This window comes from Sinohyriopsis cumingii, chromosome 3, assembly GCF_028554795.1.
Source record: "Sinohyriopsis cumingii isolate HCF-2022 chromosome 3, ASM2855479v2, whole genome shotgun sequence".
Taxonomy (NCBI): domain Eukaryota; kingdom Metazoa; phylum Mollusca; class Bivalvia; order Unionida; family Unionidae; genus Sinohyriopsis; species Sinohyriopsis cumingii.
The window spans coordinates 115,941,731-115,953,860 of record NC_142963.1 but is presented as its reverse complement, the minus strand read 5'-3'; the positions used below and the strand labels follow the sequence as shown (position 1 = coordinate 115,953,860).

The following is a 12,130-nucleotide window of genomic DNA, read 5'->3' as shown; positions in this document are numbered from 1 at the left end:
TCTGAAAGTGCAGTGAATGAATTACCAAATATATAATATAGTTAAAAAAGTTATATGCTCTTTTTAACAATTTACCTCTGAATTCCAGGAAGTGAAAATGACCAAGCAGAGCTAGCATTTTTTGAGAGGTGCACATCTTAAGTATGGCCAAGATGTATGCTCTATAACCCATATTACACCCATCAATCATACACCAAAATAAAGGGAATTAAAGGTTCTTTGAACAATACCTAAGATATACAAGGTCGTTTTTAAATAGCTTGTATAACCAGTGAGGAAACCTAGGGAAATTCTTTTTTCTTTAAAATACTAGCCCTATACAAAATATGAAACTGCAGAGCACAACCTTGGAAAGTTGAAATTAATAACTGTTAACATATGCTAGATAGATGACATAGACAAAGGGCCATGTCAAAAGCTCACCTGACAATAAAACATTAACTTACCTTGGGTCCAGGTGCAGGTGGTAATGGACCTGATAAGCTCATAGCTCCCATCTGGTTTGCAATCTAAAAAAAAAAAAAAAAAAAAAACATGATCAGTTAATTTTTGGCCTTTAAAACAATTAAGCAATGGTACTATAGAGCATTCTATTTTGAATGCAAGCAACCATATCATGTTTATAACAGAAAAAGGGATTTAATGTGAAAAAGCAGTCTTGTGCAATCAAAGACACTGTTTGTTGACTGAGAAACACTCATTTTGTGTCAAATCTATATATCCATTCTGTTTTTGAGTGTGTGTGTGTGTGTGTGTGTGTGATTTGGATTTTTAACATAGCCTTAACAATTTTTCAGTCATATTGCTATGATGTGACAGTGTGACAGTTTAGAGTGATGTCTAGCACCAGCAATGTTGCTAGTTTTCTAATCATATAAAGTTTTGTCATTTCAGGACTATGGCATTTACTAATTCAACACTTCTGACAACTGTAAAGAGGATCAAATAAAGTAAGTTGGTACAATGTTTGCATGTGACCCAGTGATAGATGATATAAGAGTATCATCAATGGCACGGTATATGCCCACCCATGTTAAATAGACTTCCATGCAAATCATTAAAATGTTTATGCAGCAACAATATTTCAAGTTTCAGCCATGGTGAGCTTGACCTTTGGTCTTCTGAACCCAAATCTACAGGCACTTCCTTACTCTAAGTGCTAGCTATCTACAGTTTGGTTGTTGTAGATGGTGGAAAACTTGAGTTAACGTGTGGAATCCAAAGGAATGGGTTAGCACCATGAGTATGTCGACCCTGTACTGCCGTGGCGATTCGTGTTTGTACAAGAGTTCTCTTTATTAGGTGTCAAAACTAACATGTAGACGTTAGAGGCTTTGTTCTAGAACAAAGGACCCTCAATGCTGTTGTAAATCTCCCCACATTGACAGATGGCCTGAGGCTCGCCTGTTAAGCTGAACCGACTGGGGTAAAATTGATATCCAATCGGAACTGACGAAGGGTGGGGCCATCAATTTGAACCAGAATTTAACAGTCATTTGGGCTGGGAACAAATCAGTGATTGTAAGCCATCGTACTGGTCAAGAGATATACTCACTCCGGGAGCCACTCATGATTTGGCGGGAAAAAACCTTGGTACATTCAAAGTTAGAAAGCTTCGTAAAGGTCAGTGAGTTATTTGCTCGATTGTTGCAGAATGTTACGGCATTGTAATTGTAATTATGTCTAGTATGTATATTTACTTACTAGAATCGTTAGTACATAGAATTATCTTTGCATTGTTTAATTTACATGCGTACTTGAGAAATGAGCTACGATTATGTAGATTGCTCGTCAGAATTAATATTGTAATTTGCTATTTAGTTACTTCGTGGTAAACTAGCGTATTTATTTATGCGATATTCTAGATTTTGCAATTGTTGAATTAAACTGTAACTTTGGAAATGGTTGCAGTGTGTAAATTTAAATAATATGGATATTTGAATATTTGTGTACACTTGTGGTAGTGTAGTACAGAAATGCGTCGGATTGTTGTGATATTGTTGAGAATAATGAAATTAAGAATGAATATATATATATATATATATATATATTGATGTGATGCAATTTAGTGATGTCTGTATGTTAAGTAGGTTACCGCTCTTTATTGCAACGTTGTTTTCTATAAGAACGTGTGTGGTTTTCGATGTGCATGAATGCGTGACCGAAGGTGTAGATAGCCTTTATCTGATTATTGATTGCTGTTGTAGTGTGAGGCGAGATGGCTAACAAAACATGCTAACGTCCTTGTGTTTCTCGTAGGAAGCTTTTGGGGACAGAACTACCAGGAAGTCAAGTCCCAAGTCTCAGAGAGACAGGATAGAACAAGGCAGTAGGCCGAGAACAAGCCTAGTTGCTGGAGAAAGAGAGAGAGGAGAAGGAGGAGAAAAGGAGACAAAAGGGGAAGAGGATAGGAAGAATCAGAGTACGGAGACACTGGAAGGAGGAAAGGAAATGGTGGAGTAAACACAGATGAGTAGAAACCAAGTACAGGGGAAAGCCATCTCACACTATAATCACGTGATGAAATAGGTTGTTACATGGTCGAGAGGAAGAAGATTGGTTGAGAAATTAATATCGTTTAATTTGTATTAAATTGTTATTCTTTTGAATTTCACCTTTGTGTTCTTAATAATTTAACTGTCAGTATTGCTGACTGGGGGCTCAGAGCTTTACCTCTCTCTATCACTAATTTCACTTCCTACAAAAACGAGCCAGGGTGGGAATTCCATAGTAATTCAAATAAATATTGGGAGCACCGAACCCCAACGCATCACAGTGGGTCACATAGAACTTCACAATCTAACATTATGAATCTTTCATGCTGACATGGCAACATCTCCAAGCAGGTCTTAGCAGCACTTCAAGAGATATCCCAGAATTAAACTGGGCCTGGGTGGAGAAAAAAGGAGGGCAGAAAGGTAAATTCCTTTTATAACCCACCACCACCAATAACTACCCAAATAACTCTGTAACAGCCCATTAAAGAACAAAGGGAAACTCATCAACTCAACAGGCACTCATCAGTGGAAGAAAGAAAAGGCAAAGATAAAACATTTCCACTAGATTCTTATATCAATTTAATGGCATGAAGATTATACACCTATTACTAACCTGTCCTGTAGAAGTTGGGGGTCCTAAGGGTGTCCCGATATGTGGTGGTTGGTTGGGCCCAGTGGGTCCTCTCTGCATTCCCATTGAGGATGGAGGCATGGGTCCACCTCCATATGAGAGACCACTTGGAGGCTGAAACTGGCCTTGACCCATAGGGGGCTTGTTCTGCATTGATGTTGGAGGGCTAGAAGAAAACATACTGATGTTCTAAATTCTGTATGAACGGCAAAAGAAATGTTACAAATTTATTTGATAAATTTATTGATAAATAAATGGAAAGGTCATTGCCCAGAAACCCATGACAAGATCAACATGCAAATTCCATTAATTTTTGTGCCCTGACTATTATGATGAGGTCATAAAATGTTACAATAATGAAAACAGACTGACCTTTACAACATAGCTGACAAGTTACTTAACAGACATGAAAAGCAAATAAGTTTCATGGCCTTAAGTCAACGGGAATAAGAGTAGAAATGAAATAAGAGGTTACAAAATCATCGCTGACCATGACCTTGAAGAGAACACTGTGATGCAACAGATGCCATTTAATTAGGAAGCATTAGTTTAAAATGGTTCATTTTTGTAACTCCAACAGATTTTATGAAAATTTGCTATGAAGTAGAACCAAAGATACCTTAAAATACTGACATGTAACATCGGCCTCAATGATATAACCCCAAACATGGAATGCATCACTGACAATATAAAAGTATACCAAACTTTATACATTTATCTTAAACAGCACTTAAATTAAAAAGCAGAGTTGAAAATGTAACTGAAACCTAAAATACAAACTAGTGATCTTGACCTTGAAGATGACACCCAATGTGGTATGTGACACATCCTCTAATGAGGATATGTTAATAAACTAAGGTTTTACCATCAGTCTTGAATGGCTCTAAAGTCACACAGTGAAAAGGAAAGTGTGGTTAAAAAATACAAATATTGAGCCATGACCCTAACTTTGAATACAAGATCCCAATATGGTACATGGCACTACTTTAATGATGGTGTACAAGTATACAACTTTCATGCCTTAATCCCCTCACTAAGTTTCATAATTGTAGACTGGTTGGTACGCACACAGCAAGCAAAAACTATGTTGTGATATGCTAAAGAAAAAGTTTAAGCTAAGCCAATAAAAGGTGAAATGAAAGCCACAGTGACCTTTTATAGTATTAGTGTGGTACTAATGGAGATGAATACAAGTTAATGATTTTAGAATGAATTGTTCCAAACAAAAAATGAGTCAGTGATTCATGCAATATGGGCCAAAGTGACCTATTTCTTATTATGTAGTATGATGCATTCATCAACATGTTTCATAATTCCATGTCTCACAATATGAATACAGGATTCAAATAACCAATTTGGTCTTCAGCTAAACAAAACTTAATCTAGGCCAGTAAAATGTAGGTCACAGTGACCTTTTGTTGTAAGTGAATGGTACTAATGGATATTCATACAATCATGTAGTTGGATGATTCTGACAAAAACAGCTTGAAATAAATTTAAGACAAATATCTGGTGATGAATCATGAAAAATGGGTCACAGTGACCTACTTTTGTGATGAAGGTTGAATATTGATTCCAGAAATGACAATATGTATACAGGGTGTAAAAACACTGTGCCAGCTGCAACAACTTAAACACGAATGTATAAGTATATCCTACAAGTCCCCTTGCCAGGTGGTAGGTACAATGAAACCCACTCCAAAATACTGCCTAGAACCTAAACTGAAATATTCCTTGGCATAAGTTTCTGAACAATAACAGTTCAAATTGCTTGACAAATTTGCTGTATCTATCAATATTATCTGTATCATTATGAAAGGACAAAAGTATAGAATGTGCTTCTCAGCTAAACACTGGATACAACCATTTAAAAATTTAAAGCAACCCTTTCTCTATGATTAACTTACCCTGACCCATAATAATTGTCTCCTTGTGGACCTGAGTAGTTACCCTGCTGGGGTCCATTCTGAACAGGACCAGGCCCTGTCTTGGGAGGCTGTGGAGGTCCTCCAAACTGCCCTGAAAGGGACAAACATATTCAAAACAAGTCCAGAATAAGTCATTTATGTCTTGTAACTTTTCAGCTCTGAGCAGGTGCCTATGTCTGTTTAGCAATAAATTTTCGCCAGAAAAACTCTGTACCCAGTACCATTAATTTTTGGGCAACACACTTTGTCAAACTGATTAAAACTGGATCTTCGCTGTCCTTCATGAATATCTGAAAGCGACCACTTATGGGTCCCTTACTGGTGACCTATATTATTACCATAATCACCAATTTTATTAATTTATCAGATGTAGTCTTATATTTTTGCATTTTGGAGACTGAGCAGTATGGCTAAAGAGCATCAATGTGTGCTGAACAATCTCATTCACTTTCATATTTCTGAAAGCTGCATTTCCATTGGCTAACTGAAAGGTCACACATACACGCATTTAAATGTATTGTCATTCACTATCTATCACTGAATAACCCAAATTGTGATATTTCAAACAAATCTAATGCAAACACAAAATTCATCACATTTTCACCTTTTCAACAGTATTGTTTCACACCTTTATGAAGCATTCTTTCTGAGGTTGAAACTTATAACGTATGCAAATAATTTTGATGAGAAAAGTCAACACACACACACATGACCAATGGAATACTAAAAAAAAATCAAGGAACATTTTAACAAACTGTCTTTAAGAATAATAAATATTATGAATAGATACAACAAGAGAATATATTTTATAGAACTGTTTTTGAAGTAACAGCAAAAGAGGAAAAAAATGTTTCATGTATGTGACAGTTGTTATTTACACACGAGAAGCAAAGTCTTTTTAAAAAGTAGCATTTAGATAAGTTTTATTAACATACAAAAAAAAGTTTCTACTCTGCATTACCAAAACTTAATACCGAAGCTTTTTAAACATATCTGAAAGGCTGCAACAATGATATAAAAGTATAATGTCTAATGTTGTAACGACAAACAAGGTTATATATAACTTGATATGTACATAATCAAAAGATACAGTTACTGGTATGTATTTATGCTGATGCGTGGTCTTTTTAGAACTCTTAGTATCCTATCTAACTTCCAGGGAGATAATTGCACCTTGTGCTAAAAAGGGAGTACCATAATATATAGATTAAATATATCTTGTAAATGTCCAAGTCATCACTTTGAAACTTGGCAGGGGATGGTCATGTATGACTGAATGTATTATTTTACCTCTTCAAAAGGGAAGAACAACAGCTTGAATAATGAAAAGTTCAACTGATTAGATGGGCATTATAGAAAATCAGAGTATCTTGTGGGGACATTCTACGAGTTTTGGTACAGGCAATGATCTGGATTATTAAGGACACAATATGATATACCCCAATGATGCTGCATTGCTTACACACCAAAAAAAGCAGCTGAAACAGGAAGAGATACAAACTCTAAAATTTGTAGTGAGGAATCAAGCCAGGTCTGTCTGCAAGGTATGGACCTTTCTGTGAAGTGGTAAGTGTTGTAGAGATGGGAGCAGTATAGAAGTCAAGGAGCAAATAACCTCAACATTTTTCCAATAATTTGTTTTCCTACATATTATTCTTTATTCTCACCCTTCTTCCACTAGTCTCAGTAATATGAAATGTACCACATAATCTTTGTTTTCATAATATTCAGATAAAACTAAAACATAATAAGCCAAATCATGAAGTTGGTGTGCTCTGATTTTTCATGTTAAAACTGACACCTATGTCAAAAGCAAGAATATTTCAAAGTAATGTCTCTGGAATAAAAGCCAATATCACTAAGCCTGCCAAGATAGTAGAAGCTACACCATGTGTCGAGTGGTTTATTAAAATACTAATGCTGTAAAAGGCTCCAGTATAAACTAATATTACACACCTAAGTTCAGGATTCTCCATAGGATTTTGAAACCTGCAGTCCAGACAGCTTCCTTGGAAAAAGTTGCAGTCCCAGCACTAAAACTTGCAGTCCTAATATTTTCTTTCCTTGCAATAATTTTGAACATAACGAGTATATTGTTGTTACAAAAATGTCACCAGATTGATAATGCTCATTCTTTATGAAATACTATTGAAATAAATGAATGAAAAATTAAGTCAGCTGGTAACTGTGATAATTGTAATTGTCTGTGATGTTACAACTATAATAAATTAAAACGCCTTTACTTTGCCATTGTTTGATTTTTTTTGGTGCAGCTTTAACTTTAACAAATATTTCCTTGGCTGGTTTTGAATCTAAATTCTTTAGTTCTTGAGCTTCCTCCATCAACCTCATCAATTTCTTTACAGTTTCTGGTTTTAAGAATCCACTGACTTTTATCTTAATGTAATTTATGTTGAACTTTGCAAGTTCAATGTTCCCTGGGTTGCCATTTTATATGGGTTAAACCAAACTTTCACAATGAGGTTAATACAGGGTGGAGAAATGGACATGCAGAATTATACCAAACTGAATTATCAAACAAGCTTTGCTCAAAAAAAATTTGAGAATAATTCTGAATAAACGTGTAAACTTCATAGCCACATAAGCTGGATTAGCAAGATGATCCTCTACTGCAATCAATTCACTAATTTGCTTTGGTTTAAGTTAATAAACAGTATTTCATAGTGCATCTGGTCAGCAAACTGACAAAATCCTATGGCAAAACAAACCCCAATCCTTCTTAAATTCAGTGGAAACCGAGTGCAGCCATAATCTGTGTACATTCTCAGACAAGATTTTGCAGTGTCTTCAGGACAATATGAAAAACACTTTTCTGATAACTAGAGTGAAATTTGACTCATCAAAGTGACTTTATAATCCTAGTTGCACATAACATAGTCCTTGGGTCAGACAGCTTCATTTCAAAGCTCGGGCATACAAGTCTTCATATAAAACAAATGCCCCATCAGTACTGCTCTAAATGCAAAACTTGGATGGGTTGATAGCATGGGTAAAAACTATACGCCCCTATAATATTTGTTGGGCATAAAAATAAGGTCCCATAAAACTATTATTAATTCTTCTAAGCAATCTACCTGGTGGTCCCATATTATGTCCATTGTACATATTAGGCCCTGGTGGCCGCTGGCCTCCAATTTGTCCTGGTCCTGGTGGTCCTCTATAAATGGGTTGTGGACCCTGACCATACTGTCCTGGAAACTGGGGATTCATTGGTTGTTCTCTTCACGTAGTCATCAGAATATATCTGTAAACCACAAATTGTTTGTAAAAAATATAACAAACATGTGCCTAACTACTAAAATGTATGCATGCAAAGTGCTGTTATTGTAGAACTGACAGTCATACATTGCACAATAATGCTAAGCATCACTATACAGAAGTATATCTCTAACCTGTCATAATGTGCATCATTATGATCTGATTCTGGATGTAATGGACCCCATGACTAAAGTTATGGAAATAAATTTTTATTTATTTTTTCCATTAAGAATTTTGAACATTCTTCAGCTGAAAACTTAACATCAAAACCACTGCACTTTATTCAGATATCTACAGATGATTTTACAATCAGTGTTGGACTCTAATCAGCCACTACTGTATTCAGTGAGTATCAGATATTGTATTCCCAACAAGATAGAGTACACTCAAATATAATCAGTCTCTAATGAGCGACTACTGACACTGGTCTGTGTCATCTATTATATTTGCTAACAGTAAATGTGACAGTCAAAATACCTTTTGCACAAAAGTCAATCCAGCAGATCAGTGACAATCTCTGCAAATACACCTCACCAATCATATAAAATACCATCTTATTAAAGATCAATAAACAGATCACATAAAGAATTAGTGGCAGCATGTCTCCTGTACATGCTGCTGTTTACTAACATCTGTTGACATACACAAAAGTAACAATAAAAAACAATAACCTCAGATTTACTGTCATACAAAACTAGTGACTTACGGGCTTCAATGCTGCCGAGAGTGAATTATTTTATCACCAATGAGAAAATGACAGTCACCCACAAATGTTCGTAGGTAGCTATAGCTGGGGTCAACTAAAACAATGAAGAGTCACTTTGTCATGAAATCAGTCAGATTTAAGAGTAATTTAGTTTTACCTGCATTTATATACGAATTAAGACAGAACACTGTTCACTTCAATTATTTGATACATAGTGAATTGAGACAGTTAATCTCTCAAAGGAGATGTCCTGGAAAAGAAAAACTTACTTTACGAAAGACATATTTCATGTTTCAAAACTGCCTAAATCTGACAGATGCAAAGTCAAGATGTTCTGGACTAAAGCCATGTTAAGAGAACTTTAACTCAATTGATGATGTTGAGCAATGGATCAACACTGATGAGGCCTGCCCCACTGCTAAAGATGAGACTGATACTGAAATCATTCCAATTTTAAGACACAACCAAAAAGAAAACATAGATCCGATCAGCATGATGTACATGTACGTTCTACTATTGACATTAACATGTAGAACTCGCCGGAAGCACCTCTGCCATTTGGAGAAAGGACTTACTAGAGAGCCAAGAACATGAGCCTTTAAAGATTATATGGCTAAAAAAACACTGCACAAAAAAGCAGGAATGATCAGGTCACAAATAACAAAATACTTCAAGTAGGAAATATGCAAAATGCAAGTGAACAGTGCTTTTTTTATATTTGGAATAGCACCCTTTGTGAACAAATGTACTTATTTCTGATATCAGTGGATTTCAAATAACATACATACATATTTGTTATTTGTTATTTTGTGTTTTAGAATTGCTAAAAGCTTGCTGCACATTCAGTTACTAATTAGCAAATGTGACTGGTGCTTTGAACATGCTGAAGTGAAGACGAGGTTAAAGTTTTAAAAAATTATATTACTCACTGTATTTACGGTTTGATGTTCATTAATTACAAATGTATTTAGCATGTAACTTTCATTTCTTAATTAGAAAATAATCACATTCTTAAGTCAGAATGTGCTGGCTTTGAGTGCAACTGAAATTGAATCATAGAATCTTTTCTCCCCCAAGAGTGAGATTTTTCATCAATTTAACTCACTTTAAACTTGATGACAATGCAACTGTATACTACATATAACAATTCGGAAATATATTTATAAAGATGAGTGGTTCATTACTGATATATTTTATTATATGATCTCATCTATCAAATGTATGACACTACTGAGTGAAAGAAAACAACAGTCACTATTATATCCTTACTTTCTACTTAAAACATTATTTTTGGACAAAATAAAAATACCAGGAAGTGTAAAAAACATGTCATTTATATAAACTAACAATATTACTATACAGCTGACTTGTTTACCCACTCCACCCTATATACATTCATATAATATTCTATACTTCTCACTATACTGAGTCGGTACATAAGTCAGCATTTATGGTCACCAAATACCACATTATAACGGGGTATAGCTGTATCTAACAAGTTTTCTGCCATTGTTCTTTACAGTATTATGTGCAATTTGGATTATACTGTACAATTAATCTATCTATTTGGTTATTTTACACATCCTTGAACCACGACAATAGCAACATGATGATTTAATCATAATGTGACAGCAACACGACAAACTTGGAGTCATTTAAGCCATACAGTAAAAATGATCATTTTGAACAAATGAAGTTGCATCTGATTGGATCTTCTATACTGACTGAACAACTGATTATCCACCGATGTAGACTGATACTTTGAAAGGGTGACAGGAGGTTGGGTTGTGTAATTCCACATAGATTTACAGGCTGTTAAGCAGCAGATTTGATGCATAAATATCTAAAACATATTTCTGAATGGCCCCTTCAACTGATTGTCACTCAAGAGCCTGGATACATCATCATGTATAAATATGGTCAATATGTGCAACGATGTGCTTTAGACAGATCTGTCTGTGATAATTTCAATGTTGTATGAGATCAGACTGCATATCACTCATTAGTACCAACATGGGTTTGGGGGTTCATTTGTTGTACTATCAAAATAGCAGCTAATTTTTATTGTTTAAATTATCACAACAATAAAAAGCTTCTTTTTATCCAGTATTTAGTAATACTGTGCTTTTATTTTGTCCAATCCAAATAACGATATATTTCTCAAAGGGTACAGGAGAAAACTAAAGACGTGTGTCCTTAGGAAAGGCCTGCGATCATTTAGGTCATCATATTAAACTGATCGTTGGAATAAGCTTCATCATAATCAAAGCGCACACTATTCAAGCCTTTGCCCAATTAAAATGATCCCTCACTATTCTAGCAGTAAAACTGTATAATATAACTGACAGCTGACTGGTGGGTAGGGGTACCGGCATTTTACAGATGTGTCGTAATAAAATCTACCAACAAAAAAGGGTTAAGAGGTATAAGCAAGATACCGGACAACTTACCATAGATCCAACGATGAATCAAACTTTATAAACTTCTGTTAAATCGCTATATTATATACCTGTGACGTTGTACAGATAAATATTGACAAGTTGACAGTGAGTACACAGTTTATGCCACGTCCAGACGGACTTCCGCTTCGCACATGCGTAGTACGTGCCACGTATACAGGAAATTGCATATAATGTTGCTTTATGGGAAAATAAAAGCATTTGGTCTGCAAGGTTTAATATAAGGTATCACGGTACCAATTGTTTTTCTATAGACCTCAATCCTGATGTATTGTGAAATAAATATATTTTCTATCCTACCTCGGCACGCATGTCACACACTGTCATAGAAAATAATGTTAGATTGTCAATTTGACAAGGACAAAATCAGGTATTCCAGTGCATTTAAGAGAGATAACTCTGCTGGAACTAGACAAGGGTAAGAGTTATCTAGCAACAACAGATATTTTCATCCATGTGTACCACATTTTTAAAAAAAAAATCATTAAAAAAAATACAAAATAGGATCTAGATCTGAATTAACATAATCTCAAATGTTGCCAAGAGGATCAACTTTTTTTTAACCCTAACAGAAAGTACAACTCTTACATAATGCACCAATCACATATATTGTTGTCGTTTATTTCTGA

The 12,130-nt window shown here is 35.1% G+C and overlaps 1 protein-coding gene across 2 annotated transcripts in view; it reads right to left on the bottom strand.

Annotated features, from left to right (window-relative positions):
- The window catches only part of LOC149803652 (protein transport protein Sec24C-like), a 52,476-nt gene that overhangs the window by 38,325 nt on the left and 2,021 nt on the right, over window positions 1-12,130 (bottom strand). Inside the window, exons 1-5 of one of the 2 annotated variants that reach the window (XM_089953407.1) lie at window positions 11,493-11,649; window positions 8,153-8,322; window positions 5,037-5,148; window positions 3,112-3,295; window positions 447-509 (exon numbers count right to left, since the gene is read on the bottom strand). In XM_089953407.1, the coding sequence (XP_089809533.1) occupies window positions 447-509; window positions 3,112-3,295; window positions 5,037-5,148; window positions 8,153-8,288 (495 nt within the window). In that variant the 5' untranslated portion in view covers window positions 8,289-8,322; window positions 11,493-11,649. Of the gene's footprint in view, window positions 1-446; window positions 510-3,111; window positions 3,296-5,036; window positions 5,149-8,152; window positions 8,323-11,492; window positions 11,650-12,130 lie in introns of those variants that run through there. The other variant, XM_089953408.1, reaches the window with a different exon arrangement.